At 40.7% G+C, this 22,222-nt stretch overlaps 1 protein-coding gene across 2 annotated transcripts in view; it reads left to right on the top strand.

Moving 5' to 3' along the window:
- The window catches only part of NPSR1 (neuropeptide S receptor 1), a 117,550-nt gene that overhangs the window by 9,104 nt on the left and 86,224 nt on the right, over window positions 1-22,222 (top strand). For both annotated transcript variants that reach the window (XM_012926142.2, XM_004582374.2), the window contains exon 2: window positions 16,411-16,543. In XM_012926142.2, the coding sequence (XP_012781596.2) occupies window positions 16,411-16,543 (133 nt within the window). The remainder of the gene's footprint in view (window positions 1-16,410; window positions 16,544-22,222) is intronic.

The raw sequence follows: 22,222 nt of genomic DNA, 5'->3' as shown, positions 1-22,222 counted from the left end.
GCAGGAAGAACGTCATCCAAGGGCTAAAGGATTTCAGTAGTTCCTCGAAGCCGTTGCTCCAGCACTTGACTGCAGCCATGATCCACCCAGGCCTCTGCATTAACAAGCTCCCCTCAGTCCGAGAATCCCACAGCCATGCATATACTGAACTGGAATGTTTGCTCAAGGAACATTATGCACACGTCATTATTAAATAAAAAATGAAAGGCTGCTCAAAGGCCAGCTTTGCTTCTTTCATCTCGTAGAGTAGACTGTAACCCTTGGCAGCACACAGAAATTCAAGCAAATAGGAGATACTCTTTCGGCCAAGAATAAATTTGATTTCCTCTCCAACGCTTTCAGTCCCTTTTGAGGATTTTTGGCCCAGGTAAAGAGGAAAATGAAAAGGACACACAGGAACACTATTAGCCTAAAATAAAGCTGAGAATACTTTATTGAATGCTAATCCTGTCAAGCATTTAGTCTTCTCAATTGATTAGCCGATTTACTCCTTCATTAATCAAGTCAAGCAAGTCTAAACCAAAGTAAAAATTACTGGATATGCTTAGTGAGGTAAGACTATTTTTTATGTTTATTTTCTTCTTAATTTTATTCATTTATTTTAAGGTCAGAGTGACAGACAGTTGGATAGATACCAACCGTACCACTTGCTAGATGCACGCAGCACCCAGGGTCCTACCAGGAAGCAACCAGGAGCTAGGATTGAAGTCTCTCACATGGAAGGCAGGCACTTGCTGCCTCCCAGGACACCTTTAGCAGGAAGCTAGGACTGGGAGCAGAGTCAGGACTTGAATTCACCCACTTCGTTTTGAGATGTACGCCCTCCAGGTGGAGTCCCAAGCACCATGCCAACGTCTGGTGTTTGTTTTCTACATGAGTCACGTGTCCACAGCGGGTTTGCGGGGGAGGGGGGGTGCTGTTTTCTTCCTGTAGCCTCTCGGGGACCCAGGGTGACTGAATCTCTATTTCAAGTGGTCCTTGAGAAGAAGAGAGAAAGGGATTGAAGAAAGGTGGAGAAACAGGTTCCATGCCTTGATTCTGCCCATAATTGACACCTATGGTCAAGTTCAATGCCAACAGAGTAGAAAATATAATCCTCCTTCTGGGAAAGGCAGGAGATCCTGGTGCTCCATAACAGTCTACTGCAGCTCTTAAAGCTCTGAGAGATGCATTGTTATCCTTGATGTACAGAGAAGAAAAATGGGGCTCAGACAAGACAAGTTTTACTCAATAGTGAAAAATCCAAAACTTAAAACTCACATCTGATTCCAAAGTCCATGTTCTCTCTGCTATACCAGAGCTCCCCAAAGTTTGCTCAAGAGGTATGCAAAAGAAAGAAAACTGACATGATGCCTAGTATACACCATCAAATACTTAGAAGGTCCATGAACCTATTTAGCCCTCAGAGAACTCTTACAATAAAGAAACTGGTTTAATTTATCTTCACCTGCATTTCCCAAATTTACCTGACCCCATGACCTACTAATGGCACCTCTAACAAAGTTCTTTGGAGCCAGTGACCCCCTGGAACAGATGTTCTTTCTCTAAGGACCCTGCAAGATAACCTAACAGAACCTCTTCTTCAGGCGGATGATGCTCGGAGGCAGCAGCCTTTCCAAGGTCATAAATCATTTACTACTAGTTAGGACACCTGCAGTCTCTACAGATCCACTTCAGAACAGCTGATCGGCTGTCAGAAATACTGTAAAGCACAGGAAAAGTTGAATTAAGCACTGCACAAATTTAAAATACCTTTCATTCTCAATGCTAAGTATTACCAAAATAGACTGATTACACGCAAAGGTGCATGATGTTTTAATGTACAAATAGGATGTTTTATAAAGAGAATAATCCTCCCCCAAATTAGCACGTAAAATCATTAAAGTGATTTTAGTGATAATTCTAATGCAATTGCTTTAAATTCACAAAAGAATTCAAAAGTTTGTCTTAAAATATGTGAGAAAAAACATTTTCACATAAATGATAATGAATAAAATGGGTTTTGTCCTATCAGCTAGTAAGAAATATTAACACACATTTGGCAAAGCATTGCAGTTAGCTCAACAATTGCAGTAAATAATGACAAACAGTTTGCCCTAAAGGTGAAATATTACTATAAATCCAAACCTCATACTACAAGGAATCTACCGATGTTAGTAAAGAAAAAAATGAACATGTTGGCATGAAAGGAATTCAGTAGTGCCTGTCTGGGTGAATATTGGCTAAATCCACTGGATGCAGAATGCATAGATGTGTCTGCAGCACGTGTGTGTGTGTGTGTGTGTGTGTGTGTGTGTGTGTGTGTGTGTGTGTGTGTACGGCGCTTGGAGGTGCTATTCCTGCTGCTGAGCCTCTCTCGCGGCCCCTCCCAATCCTGCCCTCATCTTCCAGAATGTTCAGTCCACACTTGGGCTCTCACATCTGCTTCTGCTCTTCCACATGTTAGTTGTCCCTGGCTTCTTTGCAGTTATTTGATTTGAAGCCTTTTTTGGGAACAGGAAACATCAGTGAGCAGGATGAGGTGCATCCTCAGAGGAAGGCTCATCAGATGCGCTGCCCTGTTTATTAGGACGTCCAGAGCAGAAAACAAAGTCCTGCACTTACTTTTCATGTGCATCATCAGCAAGATTATTTTCTTGTTATTTTGTTGCAAAATAATCACAGTAGTCCCTCCGCTCCAACTCTCTCTCTGTTTGTCACACACACACACACACACACACATCTGTCAGTCCTGCACCCGGTGAATTCAACCAAGCACAGATTGAAAATAATCAAAGCATAAATTGTGTGGAATTCATACAAACATTTTTCTTGCCATTATTCCCTAACTAACACAGAATGATAACTATTTACATGGCACATACACTGATGCCCAGGAGGTATTAGAAGTAATCTACAGATGGTTTAAAGTATACAGAAGAATTTACATGAGTTGCATACAAATGTTATGACAATTCTATGAAGCACATAAGCACTGTGGATTTTGGTATCAGAGGAGGGGGCTGGAATCAATCCCCTATGGATATTAAGGAACAATTTATGAGTACTTTGGTTTCTATGATAGTGTAGAGATTTGGACCTAACTGACTCAAATGTCAGATTTCTATATTTCAAGAGTCTAGAGCTTAAATAGCACTTCATATGTTAATCTCAGTTATTGGTATACAGTGGAAACTGCAGCTGCTTAATAAACAAATATTAATTACAACGTAGAGTTTTAACTCAGCAGGTTTTCAGATGGTTCCTAACATCTGTGCTCTGGTATATTATGGGAATTTAGATGGATTTAATTGGCTCAAAGCCTCCAACACAGACTGTTGGCTGATCTGAAAGTTCTTTTGTGATTTAAAAAAAAAAAACTAAAAAAGAATTGCAAGAAGAGACTCCCATTAAGGTGAGTGAGGAACATTGGTACCTCTCGTTCTGGTAAATCTCACCAGTCACCACAAAGCTTTATCAGAAAATACACACATGCAGTTCCATACTTTAAGTCCTGACTGGAATATGAAAAGTCAAGTAGCTGATAATTAACATTACTAAGAAAACATGATCAGGAAACATTCCAGATCAATCACTAATCCCATTGGAACAGAGTGTGAATGGCTAATTCTGTCATTCAACGTGTCTTGCCTACTAACCTAAGAAATAAATGTCAGAGTGGTGAAACTTAAGCGTAGCTGGGAAGCCTCCGGGTGGGGCACCTGCATCGCATCATCAGGGCGCCTGAGTCCTAGTCCTGTATCTTCTCTCCATTCCAGCTTCCTGCTAATGTGCATCCTGGGGGCACTACTAACGTGAATCCCGGGGGCCTGATTATGGTTCCAGTTTCTGAGTCCCTGGAACCCACATGGGCCATTATGGGCATTTATGGAAGTAGATGAGAGCTCACTGGTTCTCTCTCTCTCTCCCTCTCTCTCTCTCTCCTATTTTCCTCTTAAATTAGTAAGTAATGTTTTGAAGACAACATGTGATGCAGTAATACAATCTAATGAATCACTTCTCTGCTCAGTCTATTGTGGGTTGTCACCTGTGATGAGGATTTTGAGAGGCCAAATGAAGAAGGTGTAGGTTAGACAGACAATTGGAAAGGGCCCCAGATGGGCAAAAGCATTTCTTCTCAGCAGTAAGTTCTTTTAACTCAAGACCATCACTGTCTTGATGAAAAGAGTTGTTTTGAAAGAGTTGTTTCTCCAGGACACAGCACACACACACACACACACACACACACACACACACACCCCTGCAGTTTGTCATCACTAGACCTTCCTCTGCTCTGTGACTGAACTTCAGGGTCCTGGATGGCCACTCTCTATCCACACTCCCCTGCAGATCTCAGCCTCCCCCATCACCATGATGTTACCAGGAACCCCACTTCTTGACTTGCCTCCCTATACCCATTTAGTCAGACTCAGCAAAAAAAGCAGCTTCACTAAGACTTAGCACTTCATCAACAATCGCCACACGCTCCTGCTCAACTTCTACCACATGTTCTTTTTTATTATTATTACTAATTACATTGCATGATGTGACACAGTTTCATAGGCTCTGGGAGTCCCCCAACCCCTCCCCATACCCTCCTCCCATGGCGGATTTCTCCACCTTGCTGCAGTACTACAGGTTAAATCCAGTCAAGATTAAGATTCTTTCACTACAAGCATAGAGTCCAGCATCTTATTGCCCAGATAAATTCAATGGTTTCTTGGGGAGACCGTCTCTGGTCTGAAGGCTGAGCTAGCAGAACATCATCCAGATCAATTTAAAGCCACAATATAACATCAACAACAATTTACAACATTATGGAATTAATTGACATGGTATTGAGTAACAAATATGCTTTAAAAAATCCAAGTTCTTAACCACATCCTGTGACTACTTCATTGAAATTTCAATTTTAGTTTATACACAGAACCGGTTACTATACACCTTAAAATGGCTATAGGGTACTACTCAGCTGTCTTGTGTCTATTTTCATTTTAGTATTTAGCAGTTTATAGTGTTGAAGCATAATTTTGTTGAACTTGGCAGATTTTAGGATAGTCTAAACTGGCTTATAACTAACAAAGCATATGTCAACAGTTGAGGTGCAGAACAGTTTGAGGAGGGGTGTGCAGAGAAATCTTTAACACCTTAGTGAGGAGTAACTAATCTTTGTGTCCTATCTAGTAAGGTATGTGTGAGCCCACGCTTACCGTTTCCTGTCTGGTTCTAGGCTTTCCTTGTTGTTCTCTATCTATTCTAGTGTGTGTGTGTGTGGGTGGGTGGGTGTGGGTGTGTGTGTGTGTGTGTTTTGGGGTGGGGGGCTCCGGAGCGACCCTGATGGTCATTGCAAGAGAGGGTGGGGATCCAAAGCTCTTCATTTAGGATTCTACACCATCTCCTTTATAGCAGTTTGCATTGAAAAACATTTACAAACCAGTTTCTGTCATCAGACTGGGAGCTCCTGTCTTGACCTTCTAGATAATGAATAAATAGTAAGCTTTGCCACTCAATTATCAAAAACTATTTATTGAACATCTTATGCAGACCAGACTACTATTCTCCTGCTACTACAAGCCAATGTAATCATGTCCACAGATCCACAGTTTCAAAGACAGTTTTCCACTTCTGACCTGGGTATCATCTCTGAATCAAAGCATCTAAACCAAACTCTCCTCTCAAGGTGAATATTTCCCTCCGACTTACTACCTGAGAGTCCACAGAATAACCCTCAGTTCGCAACTGCTTGGAACCACAATGGTTCTTAGCCCCACTCTCCATCTCAATAGGCCTGGGTGTCAAGTGGACCTCTCATCCAATGCACCTGAACTTTCAATCATGTAGGACACCCCATCAGCCTGTCCTGCCATCCTCTAGGCAAATCCAGAGGCATCCCAGAGGGTACATCTCACATGGAGTCTAGTGAGAATAACATAACAAGTCTTATAACACTGTAAAAATCATTGTTCATGCCCACAATGATGGACATATGACTGTGTAGGAAGAACTATACTATAGTAATGATATAGAGGAACTCAGTGAGGGGGCAGGGAAATGGGGAGGGGATAAGGCAAATTTCACCATCTATGGAACTATATCATAAAATGATAATAATAAAAAGAAAAAAATTACACTATAAAAATCTTGAGTTAGCATCCACATTGATATTTATTTTTATCTAGTTTTCTCAGTTTCTGTAACTGTGATTAATTAAAACCTTGTCATCCTTGTTGTCTTAAATGGTTATTAGAAATGAAAATGTCCTGGGTAGTGGGTAAAAGAGTTAGAGACGGTAAATACAGGAAGGTGGCTCTGCTGACAGCCAGTCAACTGTATTATCAAGGATGTCTACCAACTGGGTTATGGGAAAGGTGAGGAAAAGGCAGATTTGCAGAAAGGGCGACATCTGAAGGAGCTGGTCATGGGGAGCAAGGCAAGTGCTTTTCTTGAGCCCAGTCCTACCCCGACCCCACACACACACGCACACCTCTTCGTTGAGCTTTACCGGCTAATGCTTCTCAAGTGGCATGTTGGCGAGTAAAGCTGGAGTAATCCTTCAACAAGAAGTTTCCTACTGGTCAGTTACTGCTCATGAGTCTCCATGTCCTTGCAGTGAGACTCATTCTCCAACTCCAATTTAGCAGCTTCAAGGATCCAAAGCTTCGGGGTCCTTTCCATGCTGCCTCACTCATCATGACTCATCCTCCATAGAGTTAAAGATGTCAAGATTTTGCTTTTGATATTCCCAATTCACCCGTGCAAATTAAAATGAATCTTTGAGTGCACAGGTGGGTGACAGATGCCACACAGCTCTCAGTAACAGGGCAGCAGATTTCTTTGCCATGTGGCTGGGAATTAATGCTGACTCACTGCAGGTTTCGTCAGAGATTTCGTTTCCTGTCTTGAAAAGTAACAGATACCTGCTCCTGCCTGTGGTGGAGAGATTTATCTTCAATATTACAGAAATTACTGTACTCATCAAGCAAATCATAAATCTGTCAGATGTACAGGAAGCTCTGTGACCCCTGGGACAGAAGACACAATGCATCTTCTATGACATTTCTGACTACCCTTGTCTGACAGCCACGTGTTGTTACAGTTGCCCATCCATTCTAAAACCCTCAGCATGGACCTTAGCTCAGGGCACGCAGTGGTGGGTCTGACCCAGCACTGGAAAGCCAGCTTCAGACATGTTTTGGAGCAGATGGAATATGAAGATTTCAATCTCACTTGAAATTTAAAATTACATAAGACAACTTTACTATCGCTGAACTCAACTGAGAATGGAAAAGCATTACTGTACGCAGTGCACTCACGTTCCAGTCAAGCAAAGCCACTCAGATCCTAGCTGCCTCACTCTGAGCCTCACTGCCCTAACCTAGCAGACTGAGGATGGTGCTACAACATTGCACAGGTATGATGGTTACAGGAATGACAGTATGCAAAGCTTCAGAGAGGACATTCGGCCCATGGCAATGATTCAACAGCAAACATTCCTTATTCTCTTCCCATACATTACAAAGTAAATGAAGTACCACATTAATGTGATTAATCAAAATAATTTAGTTCTCATTCCTCTTATAATTATTGATGACACTTCAGAATTTCTATCTTCCAGTGTCCAGTGCCCAAGTAGAAAAGAGGGCCATCCTTCCCGAAAACTCCAGATCCTACTTGAACAACTAAATTTCCTGAGATAATTATTATTTAAATGACCTCCTCTGATGTTCATACTACCGTGCCTTGTCATCCCCCGTGTGTTCTTCCAAGTGTTGTTTATGACGCTTCTCTGTGGCTTGGAGGGGGTGATTCAGACCTGAGGCATGTTCTCACATGCAGTCTTTTGGTCCAGAAGCATACAGGGTCCATGGAGTTGAATTTCATCCCTGTGTCTACGCGAGCCTCATCAAGAGAACCTGGAAATTCCCTTCTCTCAATCCCAGCTTGTAATTACCCGAGTCTACAGTCAGTGTCACTGAGAGTCTTGATTAGTTTGAGGTGAATGCCAATCAGTCATGAGACACAAATCATGGAACTAAGCTGAAAACATGCTCCTCTGCAGTAATGAAGCGCTCTAAATCCACCTACTCTTCTCAACCAGTATTTCAGCATCTGGCTGAACTGCTGCCTCACACAACCACTAGGGGGCATTTAGTCCCCAACTATATCCTGGGATAAATGGAGAATGGTATTGGGACACCCTCAATATTGGAGTGGACAGTGTAGTAATGTAAAAGTATCTGTTGGGTTTGGTGAAATTCCAATAGACTGGCGTTGAAACTAGAATGGACAGGGTGAATTCAAGCATCATTATGAAATTTAATAAGTTATCACTTTTCAAACGTATTCATAGTGCACTTAACTAAGGAAAGAGATAAACCATTTGATTCTGTTCTTAGGAAAACAAATCAGAGGTTATAACTTATGATGTGTCAGAATCTGATATGTGCCAAAGACCTTGTCTGCCATCCAAGTTCCTACCATACAGTCCACTTGCTTATGACACATCAATTCCATTAAGCTATTCACTCGAGTCCCTTGATCACAACTCTCCCAGTCTTTATATCACTTAGCAGTATGTGGGCGTATGTGCACTCGAGAATGCTGTTCAAGGTATTCCTCTCCAATGACTTCGTACTGTTTGATCAAGTTTAATCTATATACTCTCCATGCTTTATTCTTCCTCACTGCATGTACTGTCTGGCACACATGAGAGAATAAACAGATATTGCATATATTTATAAACAAATAATAAACATAAATGTTTAGGAAGACTCTAGAAAAAAAACAGTGGAGAACTTCCTTTATCTGGAAGTTTTCTGACACTTAGGAAGTAAGATCAGCTTCCAATTGGAAACTAAAAAGAGGGACAAAGGAGGCTTATTTTTCATAGGATTTGTTCCGCCTACCCCATAGTTACCACCAATCACAGGGAGGAATTTCTGAAAAGTGTGAGGATACATTCTGAAGCCACGCCAGTCTGACTCCCAGGTTTTGTCGCCCAGGAAATGAAAGCAGGGGATTCCAGCATGCAGTGTTAGCAGTTGGCACTGGCGCAGCTACCAGCAGTAGCATCTATGTGCAGTTCACCAAATGCTGCAGGTTATTATGGAGAAGGACAGTGGCCAGAGCTTTCTCCCAACTGATGGGATGTGACCAGCTGGCCAGGTAGCAGTATTTGAGCATTGTCATGTAGGAACGCAGAAGACAATCTCACCGAAGTCACGAAAAACAAGGGAAAACTGCATCTGAGGAGGGACAGGCAGTGGGGAAACTCAGGAACGTCCCATGAGAGCCATACAATCAAGAATGCTGGAAGGGAGGTCAGAGAATCAGAAAAACTGAGAATCATAATGGATGACAACTTACCTGACTGCAAAAATTGCAACTTTTCTTATACAAAGGTTAGAAATAGCCACGGTGAAAGATCTAGCCCAAGCCAATAATACCTACATTTTGAGAATATAAACAGCAATGACAACAACAAAATACAAGAACCTAGACAAGAAAATAAGTAACTCCAAAGGAAAAAGAATCATAGATCTGTGCCACACAACTTTGGAGCCCGTAATGTATTCTTTCACTTCCACATTCAAACTGCAGGTCTGTAGAGCTGTAACAGGAAAATGGCAGAAGAAAATACCAAATGCCAGAAAGAGTGCAGGGATTCAGGTTCCGGTAACATCCGCTTTAAAACATCCACATCCCCCTGGCCTCTGTGACAGTGGCGTGTGTATGTGTTTTCCTTCCTGGAGACGTTTATGTTGTTACACTTATCCTGAGATATGATCCACTGCCCAATCAAAAGGGTCAGAGCTGGTGGACAGCTTGAAGTCCATGCAGGCAGAGATCTGCCAGAGATTTCCCCTCAACAGGTGAAAATTCAGAACATACTTTACACTGCAAAAAAAATTATAATTGAGTTGCCACTCTACTCAGGAGTTGATCTAAACAAAAACATTTGAATACCAGACATTTATTTAAAAAGAACAGTTAAGAGACCAGTGAAACATAGAATAAATAACTAAATTATTCTTGGTGATATATTTATGAAGCTTTAACACACATTTTGAAAATAAATCCTAGAATGAAAAATACACTATATTAAAATTTAAAAGTCATCTGGGTTTTAAAAATCAGAAATTATTTTGATATAAGCTGGGGGCAAGTGAATGACAACAAAAGACAAAGAGTATGTTTATCAATGTGAAGAGGAAATAATAATTGAAAAATTAGACTCCAATTGTACATTCTTCTGAAATCAGCATGTGTGGTAAAAGAGAATAAATAAACTTCAAATTGCTACAGGACAAAAGCACTGAAAATACCAATGTCTAAGAAAAATTAAATTTTTAAAAAGTTGTCTCGTAACAAATTTATCACAGTAAATCATGACAGATTAAATGTCAGTGCTGAATATACACCAAGTTAACCAAAATAAAAATTTTGTGCTGTTTATAGGAAAAATGCTTGACTAAAGCAAGTAAAGCAAAATGATTAGAAATATTTGCTTAAATATAATAAAACTCAGATTAGAAAAATTAGTATCAGGACAGAGATCATTCCAGAAAACATATGCTACAAAATTCATAACAGAGATATAGACTCATAAGCTAATGAAAAAGACTGTACTAAAATACAGAAGCAAAATTATTAGGAACAAAAGGTAAATTTAAAATGGGCATAAAGTAATTTGAATAATGCTATTCAAAAGTTTTATTTATAGATATATGCTAAAATAACCCTAATGCTAAGTACTAATGAACTAATTATACTACTAAATGCAAAACGTTGAAATTAATCACAAATAAAACGCCAATAAATAATCTTATATGAACTATTCACTTGCACAATAAAACTTTAGAAATTTTGTCATGTAAAGAATTCCATAAATAAATATTTATAAAACTCACATTATATGACCATAAAATAGTAAATCACCAGAAATACTCCCTGAATTTTCAAACATAACTATACCATCTGTCATATTGTAATTTGATCAGTTTTGAAACTTTTAACCAACACAAAGAAATGAGAAATATATATAAATATATAGATACTTGAATGACAGAGAGAAAAGGATTTTTTCCATTGACATAACTGTCTCCATTAAAAATACAAAAAGATTAATGAAACAAGTACTAGAATTAATGGAATAATTTTTAACTTTGCTGATATCAAAGTGAATGCATGCAAATAAGTTATCTTTATATAAGCCAACATTAGCTAGTTGGAAAAATATATTGGTGTCATAAAAACCATCTATAAAGAAATTTTAAATATAAGCTATTTAGGAATTTTTAAAAAGCTGAGAGCCAGTGTGGGAAGCATTTTGACATTATCTGGCATTAAAGGTTTACTCCTCCCATGCCCTGGGACTTAGTAGTACTTCTAACCACTCCAGTTGAAGTCACCCAAATGCTGAATGTGTTTTCTGTAGGGTTCCTTTGTTTTAGGTTTGTTCTCCAGTTGGTGATGCTGATGAGCCCTCTGAATGCCTAAGCCTTGTGGAAGGGGAGTACATTGTGGGAGTCCCACCGTTGGAAGGGATTCATGCTGGCTTCTCAGAAGGAAATATTGGATTGTTACAAAAATGTGAGCTTGTCTCTAGAGTCTCTTCTGTTTCCACTTGAACTTTTTTTTTATGACTTACTTATTTTTATTGGAAAGTCAGATTTATAGAGAGGCAGAGAGAAAGATCTTCCAACTGCTGGTTCACTCCCCAAGTAGCCACAACAGCTGTAGCTGAACCTATCCAAAGACATGAATTTCTTCCAGGTCTCCTACACAGGTACAAGGTCCTTAGGCTTTGAGCCATCTTTCATCGCATTCCCAGACCACAAGGAGGGAATTGATGAGAAGTAAGGCAGCCAGGATATCACATATGGGGATCTGTGTCTTCTCTATGTTTTCTCTGTCAGAGAGAGGCACGCCTTGGTCTTCATCGTGTTAGGACAGAAAATTCCAACACCCTCTCCAGATCCCCATACCCAGGGCACAGCCCTATCGCACACAGGCCAAAGTGGATTGACGCATAGCCACACTTTACTGTGACAGTAGCAACAGGGGTGAGTTTTGACCCTGGTAAAATAGAAATGAAAATGACCTTTGATCCAAGACAGACCAAAAAACACATCCTTCTGTGAAATACAGAGACATTAAAGGACAAAATGCTGCACAGACAAAAACTGAAAATCAAAAACTGAAATCATCAGATGAAACCATTTTCTGGATTATATCACTTCTTGGGGGCTTCAGAGGGTCCTCAGAGACCAGATTGTCCCTGACCCAGATATTTCAGTGGATTTGGCAAAATTGATAACTGCCCTGTTTGTGTCAGTTCCCAAGCACCAGCCATGATCGACTGGGCTTATCTCCTAAGAACGCTGAGCTGCACAAAATGCTTTCCTTCCTTCTTGCAATAAAAAGCTGTTTTCTTCTCAGTGAAATGTTCATTCAGTTTTTAACCAAACCTGTGTCTCCTGGTACACACCCAACTAAAATTGCCTTTGCTTTTATTCTAACGCTGTTTGGAGTTCTTGCCTCACACCTCCCATATCATTTAGCCTTAGTCAATTGCTGTTCCCTTGTCCTCTGGACACCCTTCCCCTACATCAATGAACACGCCGCAACTTCCCCCAACTCCAGGGAAGGTGGAGGTGTGGAGGCCCTTGTGGCTCTCCCTCCCATGTGAGTAAAGACAGGTGACAAGGAAGAGGCACAAATACTGTATTTGCGCCTGTGCTGCCGGCCTGCTGACTGACATACGCAGACCTAGCCATAGAGGGGAGCATCTGAGACTCTTGCAGAGGCCACGGAGATAGATATTAGTGACCCACTGATGTCTGGGGCCTCTTCTTACTGTAGAGTTGAAATGCCTGTGCTCAAATGTTCAGTGAGCACGAGTCTGGAGTGATCTTCAGGGTCCAACCCTCCACTGCTGAGTTGACCCAAATTTCTGCCTTCAATTTGTCAAAATGGAAACAGTTTCATAGTATGAGATGGACATAAATTGGATATACTATTTGGAGCCCACATGCTGGTACATAACGGATAGAAGCACTATATAATTTACTATCCAAACCAAGACATTTGGGGAGAGTAAAAGAACAATTTATGTAATTACTTTGGGACAAGAGGTTAAAAACTAGGACTGTCCTAGGTAAATCAATCAACAGTAATCCTAGCCACAGGAAACACTAGGCCTCTAATATGCACAGCCACTCTTAACCACTCAGACTACAGAAGCCAAAAAGTAGCAACATGGTTGGGGGCTTAGAGTGCTGAGAGGCTTAAGGAAGAAGGACATTCAGGAAGAACAACTTGATTCAGGAGGACTGGATCACCCGCTTGCCTCCCAGCTCTGCCCCGATCCAGTACTCACTTCAACTTGTTCCAAAAGACTGAGCAAGATTCTTCAAGGGGCAGAGTTGTGGTTTAGTGGGTAAAGCCGCTATCTGCAATGTTAACATCCCATGTGGGCAGTGGCTCATGCCCTAGCTCCCCTTGCCAACCAGCTAGCTCCCTGCAGTGACCTGAGAAAAGCAACAGAAGTGTCTCAAGTGTTCATGCCCCACTATGTCTGTGGGAGACCTGGAAGTAGCTTCTGGCTTCTCCTGGCTTGAACCTGGCCCAGTCTGGGGAGTGAACCAGTGGATGGCAGAAGTGTGTGTGTTTCCTTCTATGCAACTCAGCCTTTCAAATAATTAAATATTTTAAAAATGTGTTTCCACACTCTATTTGGGACATTCATTTTTCACAGTATTTACTTTTCATTCTTGATGCTTTCTTAATCCTGCCCTGAGTTGGCCAGAAAAATTGAACCCATGTTGTTAGTAGAGGATCAGAGCAGAGTATGTTGCCAACCATACAAAAGCTGCCAACCAAACAGGAAATGACATACACATGTCATGAGTAAAGTATGGGTCACTTACGCCCTGTCCATTCACAGAAATTTTTAATCTTGCAGTCCTCCCATGCTGTACCTAGCAACCCCAGCACCATCCCAGACCCCTCTGCACTAACTTCCATAGTTCTATAGTTCCAAGGCCTGGCCTCCACTTACGACCTCAGAAACACATCTTTAAATCTAAAATCTAGAATGGAAACATCACCTGGAGAGCTTGCAAAACGCATGGGAATGCTAGCTTCAGGCTGGACTCCTGGCAGGCATGGGACCTGGAGGAGTCGTTGCAAGGAGCTTCTCCTGTCTCTGCAACTGGTCTGACAGCTTGAGGTTCCCACCTGGCAATTCCAGGAAACTCCATGCCTGCTGTGCTCTGAGCGATTTAGGAGCTAAGGGAATCTGGGTGCATTGCACATGCTTATCAGTTCTCTCCACTGCTTCCATCTATACGCTTAACATCTTCCTGAACATATTTTGCTTTGCTAGATTCCATCTGTTTTTGTATTTTGTTGAAACATTATACGAAAATTCACTTTGAGACATTCCTTCGACTGACCAGAAACAACGTGCACGCTCTGTACAGTGTAGTGACAAAGTGACCTGTGCTCAAAACGCTCCTATGTATTTGCTCAGTATGTGTTTATGAAAGTTTTCAAAGCTTTAGGAAGATGCACTCTGCAATCCAAATGCGGTTTGCCTTCCGAGGGAGGGGAGCTGGTCCAAGCGTCGAGCAGCACTCAGAGAGGAATTGGATTACTCAGATTGTTCCAGCTCCCTAAAGAAGAATTCAGTCTTCTATCATGGCGGGATTTAAAATTTATTTAATCAAACAAAGAGGGGAACATGCTGCAGTGATGGCTTAGGAGTGAGAGTGTATCAGCCAGGATTGTCCAATGTTGTACAGGAAACCAGAGCTAATAAGGCTGTATGTTAGGGCTGTGTGTGTGTGTGTAACACAGAACGACTTATCACATGCATAAGATACTATATTACACACAGACACATGAGAGTGCTTCAGAATGTTACAGAAGTTAAGAAATTAAAAGATATGTCTATTCTGGTGCAAAAATGTTTGAAATCACACCATTTTTCAGAATATTAATTTTCTATACATTCTTTAAAATAAAAAATCTATGTGTAGATTTCCAAAAATTTTTTTGCAGTGGACTCAAGCCATGTTTTAATTCTTTCCAAACATTTTGAACTACCTTCAGGTAGTGAGACAGACAGAGAGCGGAGGAATTTGTTCATGCACATGTATGTGGCGGTGACACTGGGATGCACAGAGCAGGGCGGAAACGCAGTTGTGTTTTCTATGATTTTCAGGATGAATTCTTTTTCAGGAAACATCACCCTTCATTCTTCAGGCCTTTATTTCATTGGCTGAAACCAGTCCACATTATGGAGGGCCACCTGTTCTACTTAATGTCAATTGGCTATAGATGTCAGGCCTTTACAGCAATGTGCTAGACTAGAGCTTGACTCATCAACTGGACTGTGTGGCCCACCCAGATGGATGTATGCCAGGGGAATTCCTTGAGGTGGCGCCTATCTGCTCCAACAAGAGCAGCACTGTAGGCTTCAGGCCCAGCATGCATTCCCACCAGGATTCTGCCCTGACCTTTTGGGCAATGTCTTTGTTGGGTTACTTTTCTTTGGGCTTCAGACTTGCCCCTGGTGCCCTTGGCCCACTGCTTTCCCCCATGAAGCAGTCCCGTGTTCTACCTGTGTCCTGCAATCCCACTGCCCTGGGTTGCTGCTTATTCTGAGCATTGGATGTTAAACAGATGATGAACTGTATTCAAAATAATCAAGGAAAACCTTTTATGAAGGACTTTGCATTTTAAATGAGTGTTATTTTTTAAATTTTTTACTAATTGCACACATTTTGAATGAACTGCAGTATTGCCATCTTGTGAAATTCAAAGGAAACAACGAAGGCTAGCCCATAATCACACTCATTTAAAATAAGCACTCTTAACATTCCTCAGTCTGTTCCCTATATATATAATTTTGCAGAGTTGTAATCATATCCAATATACAATTTTATTATGTTTTCCCACTCACAGTTTTAAGTATTTTTCATGTTGCTACATAATATTCACAGCCATCATTTTTATTAACTGCACAAAGGTCCACTGGGTTGAAGAACTAGATTTATGTAGTTGTCCTGCTGTCTTTAAACTACTTCCAATTTCATCTTATGTTAAGTATGCTCATCCTTGGATTGCAGTGTTCTTTCACATCTTAAACTCTTCTACAAAGCTGACTTAGCCAAAAAATACAAATGGTTGTGCCTTGTTCTCACCCTCCCAACATGTATTTTCAAGTGGAGATTTGAAGGGGAGGCCCCTTTATTTTGCTGCTGGTGTACAGGATGATTGTTTCTCATTGTTCTCTTGAGAGTAGAGCTTTGACAGGTAAGAGTCAGGGACCAGAAGATCTCACAGCACCCTAACCAGGGTCGCAGATTCTGCAAGGGACCTGGTCTCACAGCTACATCAGTTTGGTGTTGCTATTTCTTACAGACGGAGCAACTGATCACCCTGTGGGTCCTCTTCGTCTTCACCATCGTTGGAAACTCCGTTGTTCTGTTCTCCACATGGAGGAGAAAGAGGAAGTCAAGAATGACCTTCTTCGTGACCCAACTGGCCATCACAGGTAAGTAACCACGCAGGTGGACAAGAAGAAAGCTTTGTACAAGACTCCAAAGCTCCCCACTTCCAATGATTTTACTAGTGGGAAGGAATTATAGCAGTCTAAAGTCATAGCCAACTTGGAAATAATTTCTGTAAGAACAGCAAACCCATATTTGAATATTATCACCAGAAAATTTAACACATTTGGATGTCCGGAAGATCCTATTATAAAAGTAACTGACTATGCTGCAGGCTTAAAAATACCATTGTCAGCACCACCAATGGGTTCTACGGGGCTTCATTCTCCGTATACATAGCAGACTACATGGTTGACTAAGGAGATATTAACAAAGCATCTCATATTATGAGTTTAAGGAATGCATCTCAGAGTGAGCCAGCATGATTTCTATTCAGTAATAAATGTGCAGAGACTCCGTACCTGGCAGAACAAAGCTTGTGGACCTTATTTTTGAAATACAACTGACATGTAACACCACTGCTGGGGGCAGCATTAAGAAATAAGATTAAGTCCAGGATCAAGTTGCCCCAGTTTTTACAGCCAGCCTATCCAGTGGCAGTGTGAGCACAGCCGTCTCCTAACCCCTGCCCCAGAGGGTGAATGGTGAAATATTCTTAAAGAAGAAAGTGATTGGGAAAGGAAAATACCCGGAGGGGGAATGGAGGCCAACTGGCTGTGCTAATGTTTGGAAAGAAACAGTGTGTGATAACACCACACAGACCAGAGATGAGAGTTGCGAATAGACACACAGAATCCAAGAGGCTTAGCCTCAGCCAGCAGGGGAGTTTTGCCTTCTTTGACAGACAGCTGTCATAATACCTTCATTTGGATCAAATTGTAGGTAAAATGAAAAAAAATGGGGAAAAAAAAGTTAAGTGCTAACGAGGATGGATGGTAGATGAATGTTAGACAGAAGGGGTTGTTTGGAACATTTCAACCTTTCATCATTAGCAATCTCAGTGGCATCCCATTATGAAAATTCTAACACGGAGATGTACAAGTTAACCCAGCCATGCATTGTTGAAAACCTGAGGTTCCCCCTTTTCACACACTGCTTCTGTCTGAATGCATGATGGTGGTCAGAGTGAAAAGATCACCCTAAAACATGTAAAAGATCTAGAGAAGATAAAGGAGTGTGAGCTAGGAATGTGGGACTTGTCATGGGGGAATCCTTTGCTCTTTTTAACAGACAGCAGCCCTGTTTTCACTCCTAGGATTTTAGGAGTAGCAAACAGTTGGGATCCTGCAGCAAATGCTGAGATACAAAATCACTCAATGAAGGCGTTATCCCTTTCATGGCATTGCTCCAATTACAGGACTGCAATCCACATTCTGTGGGATTATATATGCTTTCAGAGAATAAGAATTTAGAGGTGACAGAGACAACACCTTGGAATATCAGATTTTATTGCCAGTAACAAATGAGCACTCTATTTAGAATTTTCTTACACATTATCACACGGGAAAGCTGTTTTCCTGTTCTGAGAACCTGCTGTGGGCTTACCTGCGTGTGGATGTTGTGAAAAGTCTGTTGTTATTTATTGATTCCTTCCGCAAAAACTCACTGGGTTGGGTCAGAAACATGTCAGGTGAAGACTAATTCTTCAAGAGAAAATAATTGCCAGAGATCTAAAAGGTCAAGGAGCTGAGATTTGGACCCCTTACATAAGACACTAAAATTTCCTCCATCCTTGGACTCTGAAATTTACATAAGTGTGGCTGGAGTTCCATCTTGTTTGCTCTTGCCTGAAATTTTTCCAAGTTGTCTGCTCCTTTTATTCCCACTCTGTGTGCCTCCTGCTTCTTGGACTCTGATTTTCTCTTGTTGACATCTCACCTTCTTTAGCTCATCTTTGATTTTATTCTCACATTATTCCAAATAAGAAACTCAGTCCCCCTTTCACTGGTTTTCTTTAAATTCACCTGCAGAAGCATGACTTTCTATGTTTAAAATACTTCACAGGATATTTCAGGCAATATAAGGATATTAAATCATTGAAAGGCAAATATGTTGAAATTAAACATTTCATATTCTCAGAACTTCCAGCTGGTACCACAAATTTCTCCATTCTTACTCTACTCCAATCTGTGTCTTATTTTTGCTTTTCTTTATCTCTCTTTTAAATGGCTAATGTTTTATGTCAACAGGTCTTAATTTTTTCCTGATTTCTGTTAGCTTATTTTTACTTCTACCACATAACATTAGAGACATGATATTTAAAAAAAAGTCCATGATGAACAAACAAATATACACATATGTGTTTGTCTTTACAAATATGATGACTACAAAAATGAGGCTGAATTGTAGAAAATTGTATGATACATAGTGACAGCTCAAGAATAAGGTATGCGATTTGTTTTCAAAAATTTGGAAAACATTTAAGATTAGTACACCTACCTGCAGTACTTAGAAAATCTGGACAAAATGTAAACATTTTATACAAGACATTAAAACACCTAAAACTTTAAGTGCCACACTGTCACAGAGCAGGAATTCTGCGAGGTTAATTCTTTCTTCAACACCACTTTTCCCCACCAGGAAGTAGGTGATTTAGAAGCATAAGTAGGAAATATAAAGAGAATTAAAATGTGAAAATTAAGTAAAATCTCCATGATCTTGAATTTGAACTGGCAGTAACCATGTGAACTCATGGTGCCTATGATGTTGAAAGTGAGTTCTTATCTTTTGAGAATGTGTACTGAAATATGTATAAGTAAGAAGATAATATGTTTTAGGTTTACAGCAAAAAAAAATTGGTGTGGGAGTGGATAGAATACAGTTGTAACAAAACTGATGATTGTTGTACTATCATTGTGAACATATTTGAGTACCTTACCTGTTTTCTCTAACTCCCATAGGTTCCAAAAGTACTAAAATTAAAAAATACATATACATGGCAACAATAGAACAGAATAAAGAATTTGGGGGCAATAAAAACTTTAAAGTGCTTGGATTGCCCAGATGTGAAATACCAGTTTATATTAGATTGTATCACTGAGATGTGTTGAAACACCCTCTGGCAGGGCCTTCTGAAATTTGAGGACTGAACACCCACCATGGGGATAGGAGGTGGCACATGCAGAGAGATGTTTCTAGAGTCTTGAGGGTTTGCTGTTGTCTCCACAGCATGCTCTGGAGGGTCTGTTGCTTCTTTCCTCTTGCTCATTTCCCTCTTTTGGAAGGTTCACCCTAGGTCTGTCCTATAGTTGTATTTGGGAAGCATGTTACTTAGCTGCAATTGCAAAGCTCACACTGGAGGGGAAGTTACCCCAGGATAAATCATGCCTTGAGTTTGACCCAAGTCTAATTTAACTAAGAAGCTGGATTTGGAGTTTTGAGTTGATGCTGAGTAAGTCTAGGCGTTTAGGGGACTATGGAGATGAAATGAATGTATTTCACACATGAAAACAGACTTGAATTTTGGAGAAAAGGAATAGAATGCTAACTTTTTAAAAGATTTATTTATTATTATTTGAAAGGCAGATTTACAGAGAGAAGAAGAGACAGAGAGAGAAAGATCTTCCATCCGCTGGTTCACTCTCCAAATGGCCTCAATAGCTGCAGCTGAGCCACTACAAAGCCAGGAACTTTTTCTGGGTTTCCCACTTGGGTGCAGGGTCCCAAGGCTTTGGGTCAGCCTCTGCTACTTTCCCAGGCTATAAGCATGGAGCTGAACTAGAAGTGGAACAGCTGGGACACAGGATGCTGGCACTCACAGGTGGAGGATCCACCTGGTGAGTCACTGTGCTGGCCCCAAACGCTAACTCTTAAATGTGTTCCCAAAACTCCCTGTGTTGGAAACATAAAATACAATGCAGCAGTATTGAGAGGCAGTGGCTTACAGAGGTGATTAGGTCATAAGAACTCAGCCCTTGTGAATGAATTTGTTTTGTTGCCCTTGCTGTGAGTTCCTTAGACGAGGAGTTATGGTAGTTGTTTTCTCAATCACCTATATGATACCTTCTGCCACACCACGACACACCAAGAAGGCTCTCACCAGATGCTGCCCCTTTCACCTTGAAATAATCAGCCTTCAGAGCTCTGAGAAAGTAAATGCTCATTCTTTATAAATAACTCATTATTAGTTATGCTGGTATAGCGGCACAAAATGGATTAGCACTAATAATAGAATAAGAAAACATAAACTGAAAGGCAGCCCATGCCACTGTACAACTATACCAGAAAGTCATTCACTCCAGTGCCTCTTGGTATCATCTGTAGCATTATGGTTGCAATAATAATTATTGAACTTGCTTGAATTTATTTGGGTGTGTTCCCTTTATAATAAATCACCTAATTATGCGCTTCAGTTGAGTTTTTCCACACATTCTTCAGAAAACACAGTGCATCAACACAGAGCATGAGTTGCAATCTCAGATGCCCTCAGGAGTCAAGCCGGTAATGCAAACATGTAAAAAGCCCTGGAAATGAGACAAGGAAAATTCAAACTGTGAACTGGGGAATCGAAAACTCAGCCTCAAGGTGCTCAACCTCAATTTTTTCAAAGGAATCACGCATGGTCAAATACATCACACATGCAGGACAGATTGGCCTACTGGTCACTTAGTTCCAATCATTTACATTTCATTCACACACACATATATTAATCCACACTATATATGCACATATGTATATATACAATATATGTATATTGTGTATGTGTACATTTTTTAAAATTATGTCATTGTAAAGTTCTATACCTAATATTGAATGTGATCCCTACCCTTAATCTGAGAGAAGAATTGTTAAACTTTTGGAGATAGGGCTTGGGGGAGTGAAAACAGAGAAATGAGAACCTTAACAATTCCCTGGACTTAGGCAAATAAAACATTTGACGAGGTTTTAAAATGTATTTTTCTTAAAGAAAAGATGTTATGTTAGATGGCCTGGCTTCAGTTTATTTTATTATAGATTTTTTTCAGGAAGTTAAACCATGATATGTCTCAGGAACTGTAACAGTAGGTAATAAAAGTAGAGTTTGCTAATGATGTCACTCCTGCCCATCCATGTACCCTTAACTCTTCATAATTATCAAACGATCACCAAGACCCACATTAAGAAGAACAGCGAATATTCATGCATAGTCATTTCTGCATACCGCCGGCAGTCTTTCGTCAGAAGGCCATGCATTAAACTTCTCTCTAGGAGGAACATGGAGTTACTAGCCCTGAAAGGATGCTATTAAAACAGAAGCTGCTGGCTCGAGCTTAGCATGGGTGAGTTGTTCTCGCATAAAGATCCAGCCATTAGTGTTTCCATGGAAGGCTAAGTGTGCTTGCAGACACGGAGCTATGATTTTATAGCTCTTCTCCTCTTGGATCAACAAGAGAGTTGTTTTTCTCTGCCTGGCTTCCATAAGAAAAAGTTGTTGATCAGGTAATGTAAACAATAGAAACACAGTTCCTTCAAATGTTGCAGGTTGAAAATCCATCAGGTGCCAACAGGTCGGGTTCCACTAGGCCTCTCCTGGCTTTGTCAATGCCTCGTTCGTGTTGCGTTCTCATGCAGTCTTTCCTCAAAGTCTGTACATAGAGACAGAGAGACATCCAGCTCTACGCTGTCACCCATAAACAGGGCCAGATCATGGAAGCTAAGTTTTACGGAATACTCCCCATGGAGCAGCCCCTGTGCTAAACGCTTTATTTAATCCTGACAATAGGTCCAAAGTTTGGCATCACTGC

The sequence above is a fragment of the Ochotona princeps genome, chromosome 20, assembly GCF_030435755.1.
Source record: "Ochotona princeps isolate mOchPri1 chromosome 20, mOchPri1.hap1, whole genome shotgun sequence".
NCBI classification, from domain to species: domain Eukaryota; kingdom Metazoa; phylum Chordata; class Mammalia; order Lagomorpha; family Ochotonidae; genus Ochotona; species Ochotona princeps.
Note: the sequence above shows the minus strand (reverse complement) of the source record. Positions and strands in the feature narration are given on the sequence as shown.